The 26,009-nt window shown below is 35.9% G+C and overlaps 2 protein-coding genes across 2 annotated transcripts; both read left to right on the top strand.

Moving 5' to 3' along the window:
• Nucleotides 1-1,500: 1,500 nt before the first annotated feature.
• On the top strand, nucleotides 1,501-6,278 carry LOC141652728 (uncharacterized). The gene is made up of 3 exons (XM_074460321.1): nucleotides 1,501-1,977; nucleotides 3,886-4,005; nucleotides 5,813-6,278. The coding sequence occupies exons 1-3, from the start codon at nucleotides 1,710-1,712 to the stop codon at nucleotides 5,965-5,967; spliced, it is 543 nt and encodes a 180-aa protein (XP_074316422.1). The 5' UTR covers nucleotides 1,501-1,709; the 3' UTR covers nucleotides 5,968-6,278.
• A 3,906-nt stretch (nucleotides 6,279-10,184) lies between these two features.
• LOC141652733 (protein IMPAIRED IN BABA-INDUCED STERILITY 1-like) lies at nucleotides 10,185-15,623 on the top strand. The gene is made up of 9 exons (XM_074460326.1): nucleotides 10,185-10,527; nucleotides 11,519-11,803; nucleotides 12,245-12,562; nucleotides 13,247-13,474; nucleotides 13,642-13,739; nucleotides 14,173-14,263; nucleotides 14,353-14,859; nucleotides 14,954-15,077; nucleotides 15,236-15,623. Exons 1-9 carry the CDS (start codon nucleotides 10,207-10,209, stop codon nucleotides 15,253-15,255), a joined length of 1,992 nt encoding a protein of 663 aa, XP_074316427.1. The 5' UTR covers nucleotides 10,185-10,206; the 3' UTR covers nucleotides 15,256-15,623.
• Nucleotides 15,624-26,009: the final 10,386 nt, after the last annotated feature.

Genomic DNA, 26,009 nt, shown 5'->3' on the forward strand with positions numbered 1-26,009 from the left:
TCTTAGATTCTCTGCTCTTCTATTTATTACTTTTGTTGCTTTCTGGCTTTCTGCTTGCAGAATTATCAACGAGTCTTCTTTTTTCTCAAGTTTTTTTAATTCATGAAATACATATTTATGGAAGAATTAGTTATCTAACCAAAAAAAATGATAAAAAAGTTGAATTTTTATATGATTTAATAAATTTTGATTTAATTACGAACAAACTTTAATGAGTACTTGTCTAATATTATATACTGAAAATTAAAGAGTTTTAAAATAAATTCTAAAGTTTGATATTATGGAGTAGTAATCAACTAATCGTTGGATATACTTCCTCTCGTCTATAGGAATGGAAGTGGGCTCGCGAGCCGTTTGGCTGATGCCCTAGCACGACCTGTAACCCATTTTAGCACTACATAAGATTTGCACAACCAAGCACAACACGACACGTTATAGGTCGTGGACCGTACCTAGGCCGAAGTTTGAGAAAGAAAAACGTGACTAGCTCGGGTATGGCACGATCCAATTGAGCACGTTACGCTTGGGCACGTTTTAGAAACAAAGAAATAAAGATAAAGGGGAGGAATTGTATGGACATGCCCACAAACGGCAAATTGTGTGTCTTGCATGGCTGTCATTTTCATTTCACCGGCACGACACGACACGAAGTCCACGTCCCGTGCCTAAACCATGCCAGTCTTTTCTCCGGGCACGATGGACCGGCACGAAATACAACCGGGCACGAGAGTCGAGAGACACGACCTGCTTCTATCTCTATTCTTGTCTGAACGAGCACTAGTGACACGACCTACTTTAAAAGACAAGGACCGAAGACCAAACTTAAAACCACGCTCAAACAAGGTCAATTATGAGGTCATGACTTTGTTGAGCTATCTTAATCCATAATTAAGCATAAAATAAAACTCGGATGACCCAAGGAGAGGCCAAGGTAAGAATAGGTCAATTAATGGTCTCTTTTTCTCAAATTGACCTCATTTGTGACCCAATAGGTGTTCACATTTGATTGGTAGGAAGGTTGAAAAGTGAAAAAAAAAAAAAAAAAAACTAAGTCGATAATGTAGGTCATGACCTTCTAGATGGAAGGGTGCAAATGAATCAAAGGTAAATAAGATGGTATTAAGAGTAAAAATAGGTGGTGACCCAATTAACTTGACTCTTCTTTGGGGATAGTCTAAGACTCCCCCGTTTCGGTCAATTGTTGTCCTTTGATTTTGGCACAAAAATCAAGGAAAGAGTAAGTGGTCAATTATAAGATGACAAGTGGACCAAATTGAGTGTAAAAGATCAAATTGTTCATCAAATGCAATCTTAAAATAGAAAAGACAACAATTGTTTGTGACAGCCAAAAATAGAATAGGACAATAAATGACCGGGATGAAGGGGAGTAAATAAATTTAATGCGGGTTCAATCCAAATCGAATACTTGAATCCAATGTATTATTCGGGTCTGAACCTAAATCGGCCCAATAAATGCTACCGAAAACTAAGATGAAGATTGACAGCCTTACTGGCATACTGCAAGAATATGGGCCCAACTAAAAAGGACCCATTTCAAGCCATCACCCCATAACTGGTTCCGGCTCCATTTTTGAAGAGGTCTTATTCTAGTGGTTAAGACGGTTTAGTATCGCGATAATAAGTCACGGGTTCGATCTCACCCACCCATATACCGTATTAGTCCTGCGCCTCAATTCACAACCCAAAAAATGAGCACATCATCTGCATCTTCTTCTTCTTCATCATCAGCACCAACAGCAGCAGTATCAGGGGACAGTAAAGAAAACAACAATGGGAGGCCAAGGTTCTTTGACAAGAAGGCGAAGAACATGTGTTGGGCAAGTGCAGATGTAGTATCAGGACGTCATCCTGATCGTTGGAGAAAGGATGCAGCTGGTAACATTGTCTGTAAACGCTTCTGCAATTGTTCTGGTTGTTTATGCTTTGAGTATGATCACATTGTCCCCTTTTCCAAAGGTCTGATTCCTATTTCTCTTCCTATTTTATTATTCACCTTTTGTTTGTTGGGTCACTCGGAAACCGCCTCTTTGTCTTGCTTAAGGGTAAAACCGCGTACATCCGACCTCCCCTAACCCCGCAATTTGTGGGTGGGGTAATGTTGTTGTTGTACCCTTTGTTTGTTGAGAATTTATTCGGTACCACGTCATTGTACACCAAATCAATTGGAATATTTGATTTGAGACAGCTTTCCGTAAATAATTCAGAAGAATCTACATGGTACCCCTCAATTTTTCGACTTTCTAGGTACCCTATACTTTTTAAAACATACATGGTACCCCTAATTGTTGTCATTATCACTAAGTGTACCCCTGAACTTTATTTTCCGTCAATTAAACTCAGTTTTAGACGTTAAGTGATCACTTGGACGCGTAACCAAGCTTGTCATTTATCATCCCATGACATAAGGACTCTATTAGGCTCAATAAGGTAACAATTGTGTGGGGTGAACCCAAGAAGTTTTATTGTTTGGATGTAACATCTCTAATTAAGGTAACAATTGTGTGGGGGTGAAAGGAAGTGGAAAGCAGCGGAACTTTGGGGATAGCAGGGGCGGTTCACGGTTGTGCCCTGAATTTTGAAATTTTTAGTTAAATTTTCGATTTTTTTTGGGTTAATCTTATTGTTGTTTGCCCAAATACTAGAAATCCTGGTTCTTCCACCTGGTGTAGAGACTAGAGAGAATGAGAGGAATCATTTTACATTGTTTCTTAACAAACAATAGAGATTTGAAAGGGAAACACTTGTCTTTCAGATAAAGTGCAAGTCTTTTTTGCAATTGAATCAGTAAACTGGTAGATGAACAATCAGGCCAGATCGTGCACAGTTAGGATGCAAGATGTGTACTGTGGCTGTGAGCTATATTGCTTAGTATGGTTGCCATTTAGTTGTGTATTCAGCTTTGTCAGAAACATTACTCGTATCCGTGTATTGCTGAACTGAATTTTCTGCAGTTTTTTTCACTCTTTTATTTCCTGTTCTTTTGCTCCGTGCACTCTATGGGCATACTTGGGATTGAGGAAAGAATACGTTTTGGAGAAGACAAACTAAAAGGATAGAATTGGCGTGCATTTAGTTTGAGTTTTCTGTATATCCCTAAGCCCTAGGGTTTTGATCCCATTGTATCAGGAGTAAGTCTTCTGTAAAACGGCTTTACAATATCACATTGTAAAACCATATAACAAAAGACCTTAATGCCCTTATTAGGAAAAGTGGTGATTGGTGGAAGTTATATTTGTGGAGGTTTTCAGCTAAATAATTACTTAGTTTTACAATAATGCTTATGTAAAACGGTTTATAGAAGAATTGTTGTTGTATCAGGCACATCTGCACATGTAGAGAGCTAAGCTGAACTCTCCAGTGGCTAGGGTTGCGTACTTGTGTCGTTGCAGGTGTAGCTGTCAAAAGTCAAAATCTGTTCTCAGTTTTCCGTCTGGACCTTTTTTCTGTTTAGCTAATCTATTAAGGAACGAAGTAGTGATACTAGTGAACAATATTGGATGAAAAGAGTTTGCTTTACCTTTGATTTGGGATTACGGAACTATATGTGATTTGTTTCAGGCTTTCAGCGGTAGGAAGATTAGGAACCAAACTTACGGATTACCTATATCTTTTTTGCTTTTGCTACCCAAGCTTTATGTTTTGTATGAGGTGATTTAATTTTAGATTGGGTGATCCTAATTGGCTCTGAAATATTTCAAAGAAGTTTCATAAATTTGAGCATAGAAATGAACAGTTCGGTTTCAATGTGAGCTTGTTCAATTATTTGGTGTTTTCTATTTTTCTTGTTTCTATTTGCCTAGCACAGACACCTTATACTGTCAAAATATGCTTGAAGCCTTGAACATTTGCAAACTGGCTTTGTAGGAGGTGAATCCACAGCTAACAATTGTCAAATCCTTCAAACTAGGGTCAACCGATACAAATCTGACAAAGAGATGGATCCCAAGTTATTGAAAGGATATTCATGTGATTTAAAATTCACAGGTATGTTCATCTGTTTGTCTTTCCCTTTTTTTTAATTTCAGTTTGAACCGAATGCTGGATATAATATTTATCCATAACACCGTGAAAAGCCTATTTTTTCAAATTATTTCATTTGTAACTTGAGGCTAACTATTGGAGCTTTCTAAAATGTTTCTCTTTCTTTACAATTCATTAGTCTTTCTTGTTCTCATTATTGTCTCCCGACCTTTTCCGTGATTCTGTGGTCATCTGTATAAAACACGTCTTGTGTCAAATCCACAATTTCAGGAGATATTTTAAAGCTTTCTACTGTAGGGGCACCCCCAATGTACACATAGTACATGAAAATCATTTTGGTACAATTAGTTGTCCCGGTTTATAGCACCGAAATGAATAGCTTCTTCTGAAAACATGTTATGTTGCTTCCTCAATTAAAACAGCTCATAAAACCGCCCACATATTCTTATTCAAGAATTAGTAGTTGGTTGTCCTGTTTCAGTCATGATTCACTTGGGGACACCTTGTCTTTTTTGAAGTGGAAAGGTTTGCTTATGTCCAACTCACGTCATTATAGGCACCGAGGTTGTATACTTCAACCATCATATTAACTACCTTGAGTTAAGATCAGTGTACATGATTGTAGTACGAAATCCTTTTCAGAGTTGCAGGAGTTAAACCTGTAAACATGTCAATTCATTCAATGGTCCTGTGTTTTGGCATGATTCTCTGACTGTTAAGAAAATACTGGTAGGATATGTGGATACTAAGGTTACCAAATTCATAAAGAATACACCACAAATATATGTGATACGCTGTAGATTTTAATTAACCGCCATGATAGAATACGCTTGAAATGATTCCAGTATCACGAAGGTTGAGTGAACCAGTAACCAAGTCCGTTCATATTTTTGTAGATATTTGGATTTCTTTTTCATTTTGCACAAGTCTTCCTCCTGCTGTAGCATAAAATGTCCATGCTACATTATATGACAGAATTGTAGACCATTGCCACGTTACTTTCCGTTAAAAATGCTGACATTTTAACTGTTACTTTGACGATTTTTCACGACTTAATCCTCACTGTCCTTTATTTATTTTAAAATTGCCGAACATGTACTTCGTATAATGCAAGTAATCTCTGTCTTTGTTTTAAAAAAAAATCTCGTGTTTTTTTGACAATAACGACTGTGTTTGTGGTCTTGTGGAAGAAAATGGTCAAAAAGAAAGCTACAAACATGGAAATAAACTTAATTTTCTGATATTAAATGAAGATTTAGCTCATTTGGTAAACGTATTTGAAATTACAGCCGCATAGGAAGCCACCCTCCTTTACGTTACACCCTTGACATCTCGTAACCTGTTTTCTAGCTCACAAATTTCTCATGAATTCATGATTATGAAACCGTATGGGACAAAATTTGTTTCTTAGTACACCTTGTATACAAACTAGCTGTATTACATGCTGCGATGTTTTTCATTCAGATACGGAGTACTAGTTAACGAATAGCTGTGAAGTTACTTTGTATTTAGTCCAGAAATAATTTGTGCTGCATGCCTGCATCTAATCTTGGTGACTAGTTTATGATAAACTCAGCTTTGTTCAGATTTCCTTGCTAGGTGAATGAAATTTCCCGACATGATTTGTCTGTTTTTTTCCTGGCAACCTTGATTATATTCCTTGTTGCATTTAAGTTAAGCTGCCATCTCTGTTGCTCAGACGTCCCAACAGAACTACGAGCATATTTTCATTACGGTGCCTGCTTTTACCTAAACTCGTTTGTAATTCGTGTCACTGACTTTACTGATACGAGGGTTTGTCCTCTTTTAGACAAGGAGCTTGATATAATTGAGATGGCAGTATATGGGGATGTCATACGACCAGGGAACGAATGTCGCTGCAGATCTGTTGCCGAAATGTTGGGAACATTCAAGGCTAAAGATCGCACCAACCCTTGCAAGTTGCCATATACTGAAGATTCATGACAGTCTCAGACTCTCCGGGCTGCCCGACATTAACTATTCCTATTGGATTGTCGAAATTACCCTGCGACAGATTGAATGTGACTATGTGAGCCATGAAGATCGGTGATTGTGTATGAAATTACATTTGAGTTGATGATTACATCAAATATATTGGTCGTCGAAAAGCAAGTTCATTAATCATTATTGATAGCGGACTAATCTTAAGAGTTAATTGGTTTGGGTATACATCATGAATGCTATCATCTATATGTTGAAGTTTGTAAAACATAATCATAAATATTGATTTACTACTATCATTGAGATGCTTGCTATATTGCTAAGTGGGATACTCCATGACTAAATTTTGTGTCATCATTTGGGGTAAAAAGTTACTGAAACATCATATATTGGACTTATAGTCTATTCATCTTTAGTCTTCACTAATGAGTGATTGGGTTCGAACCCTGTCAGCATCATATTCGCCGTAGTTGTGGCTCCCTTTACGCCAAAAAACAAATGTTGCGGTGACGTTGAGACTTTTAGTCAATTGAGGTAAGGGAGGGAATTTTGCACATTGTTGCGGATGTGGATCTAATGTCATCAACGGCTAAAGGTTTAAACTTTATATAAATGGAAATGAGTTTAGAATTTGTGGGTTTATTACCACATTGGAATTACGGTTTGATCCGTGTTTATCGTGCGTATATCTCGAAAGTTAGAATACTAATATATTGAATTTTGTGTTATTTATGCGAAAAAGTTCTACTCTCACGGGATAAGACATTCTATTTGTGTAAAAATTACTCTTTGCTAATAATAAATTAGTGATTTTTTATAACAAAAGAATGGTAACATGATATGAGACCGTTGTATTCTAAAATTTGTGTACACAAACGTGAATTGATTTGCAAATGTGGTGTCGCATTACTACTAGAGGACTAATTATATGCATTAAGACAATGATATTAATTAGGGCTAATCTTAAGACAATGATATTAATTAGGGCTAATCTTATGTAGGTAGTTAATTAATTCACAATAGTGCGTCTTGCTTCAGACGGGCATTTTTGGTCTGAAATAATAAGACAGGATTTTGTAAGCATTTTACAGTTAAATGTGACTATTGTTGAAAAACTAGTTACCATAATCTGTAACACTGCTTATTCTATTGTGGTTACATTTAACTATAAAATGGTCATATATGTCCGTCTGAAAAATAAGACGAAAAGTGTCTGTCTGAAACAAGAATTTGTGAATCCACATGAAGCCTAGTTTTGTTGTACTTGGTTGATTATAATGGACGCCGCATACCTACATCACTAACTTCAGTAACTTGCCTTACAATCAAGAGTATAGTGCCATTACTCATTATTTATTCAGGTTTGGTCGTATTTGGTTTGAAAGTGCACACATTGCATACTTTTTCAACTCCCACTCGATTAATTCTCGGATAAGCTATTTAATCTGTAACCTATTGGTGCTAATAATTGCTCGTGTAGATATTCTTGTTTAAGACGAAAGTAAGTAATCATTTTATAATTTTAAAACAGATCAAAGATTCTTATTTAACTTCAAGAAATATTTTCAATTAATGCTAATGTCCCACCTCCAAATTAAATGTCTAACTAAAATGTATACTCACTAACTAAATTTTAGGGACTAATTGTTGCTCCTCTTTCATTTTATCAATGTGCCACATTCGTAGGTGAATTCAACTGAATTGTAGGGGATAAGGAGCCAATTATAACACAAGGTTGATAATTTTATTTCCGTAGAAAATCCACTCATAATGAATACAAAGATAAAAGCCTTGCGCTATACAAAGTACTGCGCAATGCTACGAACAGTCTCTTTCAGATCTTCTCCTTTCATAAATAGATAAAAAAAGGGAAGTGATATTGCCATTGTGGTATCAACTAATGCCACGACAAGAAAATGGTAATTGGAAAAAGTTGTTCGGCTCATACACTAACATAACCCATGGCATTATGTCAGGCCTAAAATAATACTCCGTACATTCTAACCATTTACAATTGTTATCCATATAAACAAAATATATTATATTTTATTCGTTTATGAGAAAAGAAGGTTATAGAGAAAAACCGAAAGAGAAGGTACTTAACAATGAAAAAGCACGCATCATTAAGTCAACATACTAAGGATTTACCGATTTAGCTTAGTTGCAATTGTAGAAGAATTGGATCCTTGGTAATTATAACGGTTCCAAATACTAAGGACTTTTTATGTGTGCTCATGATCTTAGGCCAATGATTTTGATTAGATAATGGCAGGCAGCAATTATATACTCCCTACTCCGCGTGTTTTATCACCGTACTTGTTCAGGAGGTAAGAAAGTCAATCTCAATTTGAAGTTGAATAGGCTCGAGATCGTTTCAAAATTATGAGCTTGAGCTCATTTCCAGTCCGAAATTTATCGAGCCTAAAAATTGAAGTTTGAGCTGTAGTCTAGCTCGAATCAAGCTTATATGTAATTTGTCATTGTATTCTTATAGAGTTCACTCTATGAATAACAAGTTTTATAAGACGGTTTTTGGGTATGACGAGCGGAATAAAAATGATCCATTACTAGATGATAATCATGATACTTGTATTTATGCCATTTTAAAATTTTGTTTTGATAGCATGATATTTTACTATGATGATCGACCAATTTAAATATGTCAGTGCCAATCATAACTTTTCAGATTATCAAAATTGAATTTAAACTCAATAGTACTATTTTTAAGACTTTAGGTTATTGAACTCACTCCATGAATACGAGTAACAATATGTAGTCCGTGTCATCATCTCAATTAAAAATTTAAGTCGATGATTAGAATTCCAAGAACGGATTTATACTATAATATCCTCAATGATTAGTTTATTAACATTGTTTTAGTTCCAACACATCCATTACTCCAACTCTGCTACGCCCCTGATGGATTGATTATCTTAGTGGGGACCCAAGATGTTTATTACTTCACCTGTAAGACTATTTTTTCCACCACCATTCAAATAAAGATCAAAAGATTGTGTGAGATAAATAATTTAAATTGTAAAGTACTTTAAACCCACCAAAATGTTTCAAAGAGATGCGTTTAAAAGTTGACTAATTGTGGTAACAAACAAAAATATTTATGGAATTAACAACAATTTATTTCATGAAATATTTTTCTTATATAAGAAGAATTTGTAATTTTAAACAAAAACATTTTCTTATTTACATGAGTTTTCAAAATATAGTTGTATCTTTCATCATCCATCAAGACCATCATCCATCATAAATTCATAACGAAAGTAATCCGTTTCACTTATCTTCTTACAAGTGAAGTGAGTAGTGAAAAATCTCGAAAATTATTGTTCACGCTGACTATCTAATAATGTACAAAAATATACACGAAACGTTAAAAAAAAATACTATTGTAAAATCAATTATATAATTACACAAATTTCCATTGAAAAACAGTTATGATATTATTTTTATATCTTCTTCAATTTTATTTTTGGAGTCAAAGTTAGAAAACTTTAACGATAAATAAATGGAGAGATAAGAAATATTCCCTCTATTCCGATCATTTGTTTACATAATTCATTTTGGGTTGTCACAATCAATTATTTATCTTTTTATTTTGGGACTGGTTTTGATGAACAATTTGATCCTCCGCACTCAATTTGGTCCGCCTCGTGTTATCAAATCCACTTACTGTTATCTCATCTTTTCTTGATTTTTGTATCAAAATAAAAGGTAGACAGCTGACTGGGAGAGAGCCTAGGGGAGTACCATATTAATACAAAAAAAACTAAAATATTTATATTTATTGACAAGAAAAAGTTAGTATATGAGTAAAAAAAGAACAGTCAAATTATCGTCTCAAAGGCCGCTAAAAACCGTCTTATATGCAAACTCTTAAATTCGACAAAAGAAACCAAGAAACATAAAAAGAACCAAAAACCATGCGCTAAACCAAGATCACTAATCACAGTTACTCGAAAGTCGAATCTAATTAAAATCTCTCTCCATATATAAACACACATACACAATTTTTTGCACTCATCACACTCTTCATAACTTCACATTCTTCCCCAAAATTCAATCTATCAATTTTAACAACAAATCCAACGATCTGGGCACTCTCTAATGTCCCTAATCTCATCTGGGTCCACCCCATTTTCTTCAATTTCACTATATTCTTCCATAATTTTCTTGTAATTCCAATTATTTTTCATTTAATATAATAATTATTAATTTATTAATTATTTAATGGGGTGTGTGAGTTCAAAGGGTGGAGTATCAGTAACTCCAGCACTCGACCTTTCCGGCGTTTTCCGGGAAAATACGGGGTCCACTAAGAAATTTTACTCCAACTCGGTGGGTGGCGACTCAGTAATGGCGACGGCGAGTCGGGGTGACTCGGGACGAGTGAGTTCTGACTCAGTGAGTTTGAGGCTTGGAAACTTGTCTAAGTACGTGGAAGGGGAACAAATCGCTGCCGGTTGGCCGGCGTGGCTTAGCGCTGTTGCGACGGAAGCTATTCATGGGTGGTTGCCTCTTCGAGTCGACAATTTTGAGAAATTAGAGAAGGTGGGGCCGTATTTTTATTACTCCCTCCGTCCCAATCATTTATTTAATAAGCCGTATTTTGTTTAAAATTTGAAAATTTGGTAGTTGTAACTTGTAATGTAGGTTCAAAATTCAATTTTTGATGCACTAGTTTTGTTTTGTTCAAAAGAATTGTGTGAGACATGGTTACGGGGTTAGGATTTGAAGTTAGGAGTCGAAATTTTGATTGGGAATTGTTGTGGGACGAATTAATGATCATAATACTTCCTCCGTCTCATTTATTTGTTTACCTATTTTATTGTTTAGTAGCGATTGAACAAATAATTGAGACGGAGGGAGTAATAATTAAAAAAAGTTAATTAGGAAAAAACTTTTTTTTTTTAATTTAATGATTACTTATAATAATTCATCTGTAATATGGTTGATCTAGTTTTGAATTAGGGTTTTTTCTAAATTGTTGGATATGTTTTGAGTATATACACATTTTATTATCTTAAAATATTTGAAATGAAAAGGAATATTTTTTAATGTTAGTACAGAGGTACAGTGATCATGTGAAGTGCTGGGAATGTTATTAGTTCTGAGAGTGATATGCTGTTTCTGGAAATTTTTGTTGGGTTTTTATGGAAAAAGGTAGACATAGTATGATATATGGTTCCAATTATTTGGAGTTGTATATGGGATTTGGCTTTTTTCCTAATTTGGCTGCATTCTTGGATTTTTGTTTTTATGATGATTGATTTGAATAAATTTAGTCTATCTTGTGTTATTCCTTATTCTTTTGTCAGATGGGATTAAGGCTATGATGCCGTTGTTTTTGTTGTTGTTGTTGTTGTTGTCATCGTCCTGAAATGCAAAATTTGTATGAGACGGTTTCACGCGAAAAAACAACTTGCAGCGGCCATTATGTATTTTTCATTTAGTTATAGGATTAATGAGTTGGTTTTAGAGGTAAGTTCGTCTTGTATGAGTTGTGAGTTCATTGGATGTTATTTTTTTTCATGTGGTGTAGATTGGTCAAGGAACATACAGCAGTGTTTTTCGAGCACGAGACCTTGAATCAGGGAAAATAGTCGCGCTAAAGAAAGTTCGTTTTGATAATTTTGAGCCTGAGAGTGTGCGGTTTATGGCTCGTGAGATTTTGATTCTGCGCAGGCTTGATCATCCTAATGTTATAAAACTGGAAGGAATAGTTGCTTCCAAATTATCATGCAGCATATACCTTGTGTTTGAGTATATGGAACATGATCTCGCTGGCCTAGTCTCTTGCCCTGACATCAAGTTTACAGAGTCACAGGTATATTGTGCTTGATTATCATTAGTCATTCTATGTGCCTGTTCAAGGACAAAAAAATTATATGAATGGTCTACTGTGAGACCAGCCCTTCAACTCGGTAATTGAATGAGGAATATTCAAAAATTTGGGTTTGGCTCACATGTGAGTAGATAACAATGATGGAATCAGTGTGACCATCCCTTCAACTCGGTAATTGAATGAGGAATATTCAAAAACTGGTGCAGTGGTGCCAGGAAAACCATACTGCTCTCTCGATTTTGGGATGGCATTGAAATGTTTTGCGGATATTCTCATTTAGTAGATAACAATGATGGAATCAGTGGTTCAATGCTATTTCTTCTTCGTTTTTTAGTATATGTTCGCTGTTTATTTCTTCATTCTCGATTGATCAGAGGTAATCATTAGGGCTTAAAGTGCATGTGACTTACAATAATTATGCAGGTCAAGTGCTATATGAAACAGCTGTTGTCTGGGATTGAACACTGCCATTCTCGAGGTGTAATGCATAGAGACATTAAAGGGTCAAATCTCCTTGTAAATAATGAAGGGATCCTGAAGGTGGCAGATTTCGGTTTAGCCAACTTCTGCAGTACATCACACCGACAACCACTGACTAGTCGTGTTATAACTCTTTGGTACCGGCCTCCTGAGCTGCTGCTCGGGGCAACAAGTTATGGACCATCTGTTGACCTATGGAGTGTTGGATGTGTATTTGCAGAAGTTCTCCTTGGAAAGCCCCTTCTTCAAGGGAGAACCGAGGTGATTACTTTGTCAAACTCCTCCTTTCCTGTATGTAGGACTCCCTGCATCCCTTTTATTGTCCCATTTTGACTATGGTAGTCAAATAATTTTGAGTTTGGCCACAATTATTGCGCAGTTTACATTATCTACAAATTTTTAAAAATAATAACATGAAAATAGTTCTAAAGAATCAAACTTGAAATCGGTTGACCATCTAGGTCAAATGGACACCAAATTTGACATGTGGGAGAAGTTTCTTTTTTTTTTTTTTGGGTAATTAGTCTTCACGGCTTCTCAGCATAATTTTCTTTTATAAAGTACTCCCTCCTATTTTACATAACCGTCCCATTGTGAAAATGGCACAAGAATTAAGAAAGTGAGTTTAGACCACACAAAACGGACAATGGGACAGTTATGTGAATAGACGGAAATGGAATTGAATTTCGACCACACAACACTTACCAAAAATAGACAATGGGACAGTTACCCGACTAGACGAAAATGGACAATGGGACGATTATCTGGAATAGGAGGGAGTATCTTGTAAAACTGTTTTTATCAAAGACGCCTACATATATTATATATACCATAAATTGTGATATGGGTCAACGATAATATTGTCGTGAAACTGCCTTGTATAAGTATTTAGGCCATTTTTTGTTACGGCAAAAGTTGAGGGACATTGTTTCACTCAATATATAGGTTGAACAGCTGCATAAAATCTTTAAGCTATGCGGATCTCCTCCTGATGAATACTGGAAGAAATCTAAACTTCCTCATGCGACTCTTTTTAAGCCACAGCAGCATTATGAAAGTTCTCTTATGGAAACTTGCAGAGATTTGCCAAGAACAGCAGTGGACCTTATTGAGACTTTGCTTTCAGTTGAGCCATACAAGCGTGGCAATGCTTCTTCTGCCCTTTATTGTGAGGTACAGAATTATCTCATTTTTTTAATTACGGAGTATAACATTTCTTTTCTGAATTTTAACAGCCAAGTTGGCAGTTGGACCGAGCTAATGTCAGCTTCAGAATTTCTTTGGTCCATGGAGATAGATTAATCAAATTCCTAATGTTGTTCATTTTGTTTCACTCTCAGTATTTTACCACGAAGCCTTTTGCGTGTGATCCGTCAACTTTGCCAAAATACCCACCTAATAAAGAAATTGATGCAAAAGGACGTGATGATGCTAGAAGGTAATTTTTGCAACTTTCGGTCCTTCCCTTCGTAGTTTTGCTTTTTGCTTCCTAATCTTGGAGTGGGATAAGGACTTATACTTGTGCTACAAAACAGTTAAGCTCATTACGCAGACAATTTTGTATATGATGGGAGAATTATCAATGTATTTTGAAGTGATCTGTTTACACAACTCTTTGAGATCCATAGCCCGGTAATTCATTGGAGCTAAATGCTCACTACTCACGACACTTTTGTTAATGTGAAGTGGCAATCCGTTGATGCAATTCATGATGCAATTATTATTGTTATTATTGCTTCATTCAGTAACACTGTCTTTCACTGAGAGACATGTATAGCACTAGGGTATTGTCGGTGTAGTCTGTAATTCTGTATTGGCAGACAATATAATTAACATTGAGCTTTGCTATTTGGTTCCATACTGATTTACAGGAAGAAAACCAATGGAAGAGTCCGAGGGCATGAAACTGGAAGGAAAACTGCAAAGAAATCAAACGACTCCCGTCGACAGGCCCCACCTGAGGTTTTCCTCTTAACTTACGTTAACTCATTGTCATTCAAGACAGTAGGTTAATAGATCAATCTTTACTGAAATTAATGCTTCTTGCGAAGGGTTTGCCATTGCCACCACAAGATCTTCAGAGGATCAAAATCAATGGAAATTTAGCGCTCTTTCATCCAGAGGAAGATATAAGAGGAAGGGACCCACCAAAGCCATCGTTTCATCGTCGGGAAGAACCTTCTCATGTGAAGCACGCATCTCAAGGAGAGGTGCCATATTCAGGCCCACTTCCTGTTCCAGGGTCAAGCGGCTTTGCATGGGCAAAATGTAGGAAAGATGATAACGCATCTGTTAGATCACACAGTAGGTCTAGTTCTAAGCATAGTTTTAATGGTTTAGAAACTTATTTCACATCACATAATAGAAGTGATTCCGAAATAAAGAAGCGTGCACTTTCTAGAGGGCATGATCATAATGAGACTCTAAAGCATACAGTGAGAAGACAATGGAGCCACTTCAATCGCCCCGACTCTTTTGATACCTCAGATGAGTATCATTCACAGGAGTTATCTTTAGCCCTTTACCAAAAAGAGATGGCATCCAGAAGAAATCACATGGTTAGTTAATATTTACTTGGCCACCCAATGTCGAAAATTTGAATTAATCTTAGCCATACTGCTTTTTCTTAATTTTATTTATGCTGGATTACAGAGTCAAGAGGAGAAAGTTGAATTTTCAGGACCATTACTATCTCAATCGCACAGAATCGATGAACTTTTAGAGAAAAATGAGCGTCATATTCGCCAGGCAGTTCGGAGATCCTGGTTTCAAAGAGGTAACTGTAACTCACTATTCTGGTCAAAAAGTTTTTCTGAATAAGCTGGTTAAGTTAACTGTCTTTACATAACAATCTGTTAAATGTCGGGAAATGTATACTCTCTGTATATATGTTGTTATTGTCATTATCTAATTGGTTGATTCGGCACCCTGCAGTCAGAAAAGAAGGCAAATGAGCAGAACTTTCAACAATATCACGGGTTTGGAATTCTCTTCTTCTAATGTCAGTCTAATGTGCGAGCCTGGAGATAATTCAACTGACTGAAAATCTCGAGAACACCGGAATGTGGCTGGAGAGATGGAAGATGGAACCAAGATGCCAAAATCTCATATATTCCGGTTTAGGTCAAAGAAACCAAAGTTGGTTAGTTCTCTTCCATATAAAAATATCGAGTTCAATCCGTTAACAGAAGTAATATACTAATATGTACAGATTAATAGATGGTTAGATGTTGAGGAAATTATGATGTAAATTATATGGCCCATGAAATTTGTGGCTAATTTTTGTCGAAAATGTCTCGAGAAGTTAATTCTTCAATAACTATTATGTTCCCTTGTAATTTATGGGACATTGGCTTTTTTCAATCAAAAATTGAAGTTCTGAAGTCTGAACTACACAGCATTAGCTGTACTTCTGTACTAGGGTCAAGCTTGTCTTGCCTTTGCCCTAACAAAAGCAACAGGGAAAAAAAAAAGTAAAAGAAAAGCAAAGAGAAAAGAGTAATAAAGAGAAAAAGACAGTCTGATGATTATTGTTGAAGTGGGTTGGTTACTGTTTGCTTGCTTTAATGATTTGGATAGGAGTCATTCTTAATCATTTGATGTGATTTATGTCTCTTTGAATATTCATCATTTTATTTTGGTTGGTAGTCGGCACCACAAAGGAGTGTTATTTCGGAACAGTATACGGTCAAACACTTATACTTGGGAGTTTACCCAGTGTGCACTCAAGATAACGGCTGCGGATTTCCTAGTTATCCAAAAAAAAGACCGAGCACAGGAAAATTGCAAATACAATAGTTAGACATATTGATTGGTTAAATGAAAATTTTGCCAAATAGAAAAACTTAGGTATCGTTTGGTTGCCTTTGTACATCATGAGAATTGCAAAATCCCATGAATTACAAAAAATAGAGAGTTTTTGGTTGCCAATTTTTTGGCAAAATGTAGGCATTCAATATTCCTTGGAGTTTTGAATGCCTACATAATGGGGGAATTGAACTACTTACATTCCCCTAGGTAGTTGGCAACTCCTTGGAATTCAACTCCAACATCCGCAACCAAACGAATTTTCCGAATTCATGTGAATTTGTCTATAAGAAAGTGATTCACATGAATTGAATTTTCCGGCATTAGTTTAATTCCTGGATCAACCAAACGGGGCCTTAAAATTCTCATAAACTTCCAATTTCTACGCAACTGTGCAGTTGATTAGAATTATATATGAGTCTCTGACAGTTGATACTCCTCTTGTTAAGTATAAATGGTTGTACAAAATTATTTCTATACGCGCATAATCATACAGCATAATTTTTGGATGATTTGAGATCCTATGAGAAGCACAGAGATAAATAGATAGATAATGAGAACTCAAACTTCCACCAATTCACCTTTTCTTATGATCTTTTTCTGTCTCATTTGTTTCTTAATAACATTTATCTAAAATTATAGAAATTTATCCCATCAAAAAAAATATACAAATTTACAAACTTAAGAAGGTGAAACAACTACAAGAAACAGTGATTTAAATGAATAAGAAGTGAAATTCACGTCTCTCTGGTATATATTAACTTCATTAAAAAAAAATTGAAAACTTGAATTATTCGATGTTTTTACATTACGAAAATATAAAATGTCTTACACAATAATTTGCGATGTGAAATAATAAGGAATGAACATTAAAAAAGAAGTTTTTGCAAGTTGCAACCTTTTCTATTGTTGATTTATAAAGTTGTGACAATCAAGATGGTCTCCCTCCACACACTGAAAACTATTGGGCCGTCATTTTTGTGTTTGATACACTTCTCTTAAGTTGATGGGTGAACTATTGGGCTCAGTTGTACCATCTGCTTTAAGTTGTCAATAAGGCCCAAGTGGAAGTGCAAGCAATTAAGAATCCATTTTAAGAAGCCATCTAGGATATAAGGGTATTGGACTATTGGTTGGTTATAATCCATTTCGATATTTTGTTAAAGTATTTTGGAATGAAGTTTTTTTTTTTTTTTTGGGTCATTTGGTTCAAAAGTAAGGAATGGAAATAATGAATTTGACTATGGTATCATAGAGATATGAGTTCTAAATCCAAAATATTTATTTGTTGAGCATACTTTTCTTCTTTTAGTCCCTACTTTTCCTTTTTCAATTCAAAAACTACTGGTTTTCGTGTAAATTTTAACATATATAGTATATTTTTACTACATTATTTTTATCAAAATCTCTTAAATACAAATCCTTGAAATTTACAGAGCATTGTCACTAGCTTAATTCCAATACACTCACCTGATGACCTGATGTCTCTGTTCAATTCTTTAAATAGACAAATTATTGTTTAGATGAAGATATCTATTCAATAGGAAAATTGATTCAAATAGGTATTAATCATAAAGGATAACAAATCGTGTTGTCTTAAGTAAGATCAGCGAGACAAAACTAGTTGGTAAATGTAACTATTGTGGACTATCGCATGGTCCAGCGGGTAAAAATGACCACTTTATGTTAAATAACGACACTGTTAATAGTGGTCACTTTATTATAATAACAAAAGATTATCACTTTTTAATATAAAACTAGTGTAGATCCCGCGCGAAAGCGCGGTTTCTTAGATCGTTTTTTTCATAGAGAATTTAATATTTAAACTCACTATAAAAGTAAATTTTAATAATGTGTAGTAATAAGAGGTAACAGAGATAAAATTAGACATTTTAGCCTGAATGAAGTTTGTAGTAGAACTATTTTTTTAATTAAAAAGTTGTTTATTATAAATAAGATTGTCAGATTAATATACATAAATAACACGTTATTCTTTTTTATCCATATAAAATATTTATGTGAAATGTATAACTAATATTGTAATTTTTGTTAAAATATACACTAATTTAATAATGTGAGTAAAGAATTTATGTATAGTTTATAAGATGGTATAATGGAACACCATTTAGTAACCCATTATTTATTTATAGTTTAATATTTACAAAGGAGCCCAATTATGAGTAAATATTGTTTAGGGAAAAAAAATAATAGAATCTCTCATTCTTTTAATAGTAAGGGGATGTAATTGATCAATATATCACACTGTTTTATGAATTGTAGTGGGATCCAATTTATTATGGACCAATAAATTATTATAACCCAATTATTATCTAGTTTGCCATTCAAAGAGCTGGCCCATTTTTCTGAGTAGGTAGCATAGACGGGAAACCTATTAAGAGTTTTTATTCACTTAGTAGTAAGGGAGATTGCATAATATATTAGGGGTAAATGATGTGATGTTATTTTTTAGAATTTTATCTCTGATTAATTGATATGAAAAATTGTATATTGGGGTAATTTATTGTGGTTCGAGATATTGTGATTTGAGATTTTCGAAATAATATTGTTAGCATTGCATAATTTGTGGGGCAAACTATATTCCAAGAATTATCAACTTAAAATGTTAGTAATGATGCCAAATTATGTAAAATCAATTAGTTTAAGTCGATGGCCCAACTTAGAACGTGGTTTGTGCTATTACAATTCATAAGACAGACCCATCAAAGTGGGAAGATATTTGGGCGGGAAACTACTAAGAGAATTTTATTCTCTTAGTAGTAGGGGGAAGTAGGGGGTGGTGATATTTTATCATATAATATTTATTCTTTATGAGGTTTTACTGGTTTTATTGTATAATTTATTTATTTTTGTCTAACAAATCGCGTACTTAGTCGTATTATAATAGAAGAGATTTGGATTCGAACCTTGAACCTATTGTTCACAATACCTCTGTCTTAACCATTAAAGACATTTTCTATAGTTTTATCTTATAACTTGAATAGACTTAATTGTGTTTAGAAATTGAGATAACGCAAACGGTTATTAGTGAGACGGAGTGAGAAAGAGAAGGAAAAAGGGTTGAAAAAAGAAGAGTAAAATGTAGACAAAGGGAAATGCGTAGCTTAAAAAGCTGAGGATGAATGTTGACATTGAATAATTTGAGTTCACTTTTTATTGTCACTTTTCTGACAAATCGATGAGGATTATTTACGGGAGCAGTGTAACTTTCCCATTTCTCAAGGCTTAAAAAGCATTTTACCCTTTTTTTTTCCTGGCACAACAGTACTGGTCTATCTATGTACCATCTTGAAATGACGCTAGATGTTGGTCCGACAAGCCTATAGGCTATAAGCCTATAACCATCGGGATTTTCACCTAATTAATTACTCGGTACTTCCAGAACATTCCAGGGCCATCAACCTTGTTAAATTTAAGCCCATAGTTCGAGGTGATGTATGGATCAATCGGCTCGGGTTTAGATCTGATCATTTTATTACTGGTTAATTTGGTTTTGTTATACAATCCAGGTTGGCAGTGGCAGCTCTAAAAATTCAATATAGGGGGTGCGAAAATTGGACAATAACACATATGGTATAAGGTTAATGGGGGATTAAGAACTCCGCCAACCGATTTTGAGTTTAAACACGAACCAAATTCTAGCCTTAAAACAATATAAGCAACAATAATAAAACGTAACAAAAAAAGTAGATACTATTTACTACCTCCAATTCTTTGGAATGTCCCTGTGAAATATGTACATATGATAGTTAGCTTGTTATGTTTACACTAGTTAGTTTGTTATGAACACACTTGTATAAATACCATCTTGTAAATATTCAACTAACTTAATAATACATTTTCCTTATTTACCTTCTCTCTCTATAACAAACTTTATCTCACTAAACATACTAAGCTTTCTTTACTTTTCACTGTGTTCATCAATGGAGATCGTTATCACCATTGTTACCATGTATTCAAGCTCTAATCCATGGTTTTACATGGTATCAGAGCAGGACTAGTTCCTGTCTCTCGATTTACATCTTCAAAGCTTCCGCATTTCCTTTTCTTTCAATTTTTCGCACAAATCGCAAAATCAAAAACCCTAAAAATTAGGTTTTCTCATTTTCTTCGATATTTTGATCATCTGTTGCTTCGATTCCTCGATTAAATCGAAATCGATCATTCTTCTATTCTCAATCTTGTGATTGCTTCCATAATTTTTCAATTCTTTATCGAATTTTTTTTTTCTCGCGAATTCTTCATTTTTCGCAACAACATTGAAGATGCCTGAAGTTAATGATAACGATTCTAACAGTCAATATGACGATCCGATGTTCTTGTCTAATTCCGATTACTCCGGGATGATTCTTTCGAATACGATCTTTAATGGCCAGAATTACGCACACTGGAGTCGTGCGATGTTTCTTGCACTAGGATCGAAGAATAAACAAGGTTTTGTTGATGGAACGGTTGCTAAACCTGCTGCTACTTCAACGCGATTCTCGAAATGGATGCGTGCTGATACTATGGTGCGCTGTTGGATCGTTAATACAATAGCAGGGGGAATTAAAGAGGCGTATCTCACTTCGAAGTCTGCTGCTTCACTTTGGGAGGAAATCCGCGAAAGGTATGGTCAATCTAACGGTCCATTACTTTTCCAATTGAAGAAAGAGTTGAAGAATATTGCTCAGGATAATGATAATGTTGCTGAGTATTTTACAAAATTGAAGAGGCGTTGGGATGATATTGAAGAGATTGAGGCTTTCCCTCAGTGTAATTGTGGTGCATTGGATAAGTGTACCTGCAACATCCTTAAGAAGCTTCTGGAATCTGCATCTAAAGAGAAGTTAATCACTTTTCTCATGGGATTAAATGACTCTTATGAGCATCTAAGGTCCAACATTCTGGCGATGGATCCTCTGCCTAATATCAATAGAGCTTACTCCATCATTCAGCAAATTGAAAGTCAGAAGAATATATCTCAGATTGTGCAGAATCATCAGGATTCTAGTGCTCTTGCTGCAAAGACACAAGGAGTCAAGGCTGGTCCATGGAATGTGTGGAAAAAGGACAATAATAAGAGGCCTAAGGTTGATGGACGCTGGTGTTCTTCTTGCAACAAGGGAGGTCACACTATGGATGCTTGTTTTATATTGCATCCTGAGCTGAAGGCAAGTTATCAAGCACGCAAATTCAATAATCAACAGAAGTACAATGCTCAAAGACTTGCTGCTAATGCAATGGAGTTTGCTGAAGACTCACCTTTTGACAGTCTTCAAGACAAAGGTTTTCAGATGGGAGCTGGTGTTTCAGAAGGGTCTCATATGGGAGCAAGCACTTCCAAAGCTTCAGAACCACCCAAAGTCGATCAAGCTTTGGTCACTGCAATCTATCAACAAGTTATGCAAGCTATATCTCAAAATAAAGAGGGTCACGTGAATTACTCTTCTGCATCTGTGAATTATGCAGGTACTATCCTGGCTTCTAATGTGATTTCTAGTACTTGTTTACCTAGCTCAGTTGAATGGATTCTTGACTCTGGAGCCACTGATCACATGACTGCACAAAAACACCTACTCTTAAATCTGAAACTATTATCTAAGCCTATTCTAATAGGACTACCAGATGGTACCACCAAAAATGTTGAATATGTTGGTGATATACAATTAACTTCTGAAATAACACTTTCTGGAGTGATGTTTGTTCCTGACTTCAAATTCAATTTGTTGTCTTTAGGAAGATTGTGTGCACATTCTGGTTTATGTGTGACCATTGATGCCACTAAGTGTGTTATACAGGACCAGGATAATCATGTCTTGGCTGCCTGTTCCAGCGAAGGAGGACTCTATAAGTACAAGCAAATAAGACTTGTTTGCAACACTGCAGACAATAGCCACAGTACTAGTAGTAATGTGTTGTTGGGTAATAATTGTATTAGCAATTGTCTTTTGTGTTCTGCTGATAATAGATGTCATGCTCATAGTAGGATTGAGTTGCTTCATGCTCGATTAGGACATACATCAAGTGTAAAAATGCAACACATTACAGAATTAAATAATGAGGATTTGAAGAGTTATTTTTGTGATACTTGTGTCATGGCCAAAATGCATAAATTGCCTTTCACTAGAAGTGATTCTAGGGCATTACAACCTTTTGATCTCATTCACATTGATCTTTGGGGTCCTTATAAGATTGCATCTATCACTGGTGCACATTATTTTCTTACTATAGTAGATGATCACAGTAGAGTTACTTGGACTTTCTTGTTGAAAACTAAGGAGCAAGTTTCAACAATCATAGGAGATTTTATTACACAAGTTCACACACAATATAATGCTATTATCAAGAATGTGAGAAGTGATAATGGTACTGAAATAGTGCAAGAAGTTTGTTACAAACTTTTTAGAGCTAAAGGGATTGTACATCAAAAGAGCATACCTGGTGTACCTCAACAAAATGGAAGAGTTGAGCGTAAACACAGGCATCTTGTGGAAACAGCTAGAGCTATGAGGATTTATGCTGGTTTACCTAAGCGTTTTTGGGGTGAATGCTTGTTGGCAGCTACTTATGTGATCAATAAGTTGCCAACAGCAGTGTTATCTTGGAAGAGTCCTTCTGAGGTTTTGTTACATAAGCAAGCAACTTATGATGAATTGAAGATTATAGGCTGCTTATGTTTTGCCCTTGTGTCATCCAGAAATAGGGACAAATTTGATCCTAAGGCAAGGAGGTGTGTCTTTGTTGGTTATCCTTTTGGACAAAAGGGATACAAACTTTATGATTTAGCCTCCCACCAAATTTTTGTCAGCAGAGATGTGGTATTTAATGAATCACTTTTCCCTTACAAAATGGATACAACATCTCCCATTTCTCCTATAGTCTCCCATTCTCCTGAGTTTCCTTCTGCAAATTTTTTGCCTCAGGAAAGTGATGATGGTGTTGATCTCACTACTAGGGCTACTTCTATGATACCTAATACTTCTAATGATGCTGTTCTTCCTCATGACACTTCCACTACAAGGGAAAATACTACTATTCCTACTGTTTTACAACAGCCTCCTCCTAGAAGATCTGTTAGGACAGTGAAACCACCTACCAACTTACATGATTTCATCTGTCCTACCTTGAAGGCTACTGCAGCACCTGCAGGATCTTCTTTTTCTGTATTTGACATTACTACCTATCCTTCTGAGATGGTTGCTTCTTTAAATAATGTGATGGCTGTTCATGAGCCATCTTCTTATGCTCAGGCTAAGTCTGATCCTAATTGGGTTAAAGCCATGGATCTTGAACTCACAGCTTTAGAGACTAATGGTACCTGGGAAATCACCACCTTACCTCCTGGTTTTAAGGCCATTGGGTCCAAGTGGGTATTCAAGGTCAAGTTCAAGCAAGATGGGAGTATAGAAAGGTACAAAGCTCGGCTAGTTGCTAAGGGATACAGCCAAATTGAAGGTAAGGACTTCAAACATACCTTTTCTCCTGTTGCTAAGTTCACAACAGTGAGAGTCCTACTTTCCATAGCAGCCTCAAAGGGTTGGTCCATTAATCAAATTGACATTAACAATGCCTTCCTCCATGGGTTCTTGGATGAGGAGGTATATATGAAACCACCTGAAGGTTATACCAAGACTGTTCCCGGTCAAGTTTGCAAGTTGAAGAGGTCTCTCTATGGTTTGAAACAAGCGTCCAGGCAATGGAACATTGAGCTTTCTAAGCTATTGATTGCTCAAGGCTTTGTTCAATCAAAATCAGATTATTCTCTGTTCATCAGGAAGACTACAGGTTCTTTTATTGCTGTCCTAGTATATGTAGATGATCTTTTAATCACTGGCTCAGACACTACATATATTACTCATCTCAAAAGTGTTATACATAATGCTTTCACTATTAAAGATTTGGGAGAAATCAGATACTTTTTGGGTCTTGAAATTACCAGATCCTCAGAAGGTTTGCTCTTAAATCAGAGAAAATATGTGAATGATCTGCTCACAGATGCTGGGATGTTGAACTGCAAACCAGCACAGTTTCCCTTACCTAAGGGACTGAAGTTGTCTACACAGGATGGTGCATTACTCTCTGACCCAGAGATTTACAGGAAAATCATTGGGAAATTGTTATACTTGAACATGACAAGACCAGATCTTTCATATTCCACTCAACATTTAAGTCAGTTCTTAACTGCTCCAAGGGAACCTCACCTCAAGGCTGCCATACATGTGCTCAGATATCTTCAAGGCACTAAAAATGCAGCTCTTTTCTATCCTGCTGAGAATGATAATATTCTCACAAGCTATTGTGATGCAGACTGGGGAACGTGCCAATTCAGTTGCAGGTCCATCACTGGTCAGTGCACTTTCCTTGGCAAGGCCTTGATTTCCTGGAAGACCAAGAAACAGAAAACTGTTTCCAAGTCTTCTACTGAATCTGAATATAGGGCAATGTCCTATACTGCTGGAGAAATAGTCTGGTTACAACGACTCCTACAAGATTTTGATGTGGCTGTACCACTTCCTATCGAGCTTTATTGTGATAACAAGTCTGCACAGCATATTGCAGCCAACCCTGTTTTTCACGAGCGGACTAAACATTTAAACATAGATTGCCACTATGTGCGTGAAAGAGTACAAGAAGGAGTCATCACTACTGCTCATGTGAAGACCAGTATGCAGTTAGCAGATGTTTTAACCAAGCCATTGGGGTATCAACAACACATATTTCTTTCTTCCAAGATGGGTTTGTTGTTTGATCCCATTTTGGCAAACCCACCTTGAGGGGGGGCTGTGAAATATGTACATATGATAGTTAGCTTGTTATGTTTACACTAGTTAGTTTGTTATGAACACACTTGTATAAATACCATCTTGTAAATATTCAACTAACTTAATAATACATTTTCCTTATTTACCTTCTCTCTCTATAACAAACTTTATCTCACTAAACATACTAAGCTTTCTTTACTTTTCACTGTGTTCATCAATGGAGATCGTTATCACCATTGTTACCATGTATTCAAGCTCTAATCCATGGTTTTACAGTCCCCAATCTTTAAGATTTTTGAGTACTATTTTAACAAATGAAGGCAATTCTTATGAATCAGGTAATATATTTTAATAAATAGTTTTAACAAAAAGAACTTGAAAAACAAAATATGTAAATAACCTAGATTTGATCTGTTTACTTCTAAACTAAAACTTAAAGACATAGCCAATTTAATGGGTCAATAAGGCAAAAAATAAAGAGAGTATAATATGTAAATAACCTAGATTTGATCTGTTTACTTCTAAAATGAAATTTAAAGACATAGCCAATTTAATGGGTCAATAAGGCAAAAAATAAAGAGAGTATATTTTCACTGGGCTACTTTTATAATAACTTATTATGTATGAAAAAAAAAACATACAAGTTGCTTGTAGTAGTAGTCGAACACAAAACCTCTGGCACACTAATCATGTATTTGGCCACTAGACTAACTGATTTACACTGATTCTTTATTAAACAACATAGCAAACATTTCTGGGTTTTTGGGGTGCAAATGAACCCCCTGCACCCCCTCCGCCCCTGCAGGTTGGGCGGGAACACACAATCTTTGAGTGCTTCCTTTGAAACCATTGCTCACGCGTAGAGCTGGCCAACAGCACGGGCCAGCCCAGCCCGGTCAGGCCCCGACCCCCCAGCCCGCCACCCCACGGGCCTGGCCTGGGTTCAATTTTCCCAACCCGGCTCGTCCTGGCTCGTCTATTTTATATATATAAAAAAAGGTTAGGCCCGCCGTCCGGGCCCTCCCAGCCCGCCTCGAGCTTAGGCCCGAGTCAAGCATGTCCCAGCCCGGCCAAGCCCGCTCCTCCCCTTGGTCTGGCCCGGGTCCGACCAAAAGAGCTCGGCCAGCCCGGCAGAGGTC

Source organism: Silene latifolia, chromosome 4, assembly GCF_048544455.1.
Source record: "Silene latifolia isolate original U9 population chromosome 4, ASM4854445v1, whole genome shotgun sequence".
NCBI classification, from domain to species: domain Eukaryota; kingdom Viridiplantae; phylum Streptophyta; class Magnoliopsida; order Caryophyllales; family Caryophyllaceae; genus Silene; species Silene latifolia.

Excerpts from the sequence above, each read along its gene's own strand:
- LOC141652728 (XM_074460321.1), top strand. The coding sequence starts at position 1,710 with ATGAGCACATCATCTGCATCTTCTTCTTCTTCATCATCAGCACCAACA. Across the intron at positions 1,978-3,885 it reads CATTGTCCCCTTTTCCAAAG|GAGGTGAATCCACAGCTAAC; the intron begins GTCTGATTCCTA and ends CTGGCTTTGTAG. Across the intron at positions 4,006-5,812 it reads ATGTGATTTAAAATTCACAG|ACAAGGAGCTTGATATAATT; the intron begins GTATGTTCATCT and ends GTCCTCTTTTAG.
- LOC141652733 (XM_074460326.1), top strand. The coding sequence starts at position 10,207 with ATGGGGTGTGTGAGTTCAAAGGGTGGAGTATCAGTAACTCCAGCACTC. Across the intron at positions 12,563-13,246 it reads TTCTTCAAGGGAGAACCGAG|GTTGAACAGCTGCATAAAAT; the intron begins GTGATTACTTTG and ends CTCAATATATAG. Across the intron at positions 14,264-14,352 it reads GTCGACAGGCCCCACCTGAG|GGTTTGCCATTGCCACCACA; the intron begins GTTTTCCTCTTA and ends CTTCTTGCGAAG.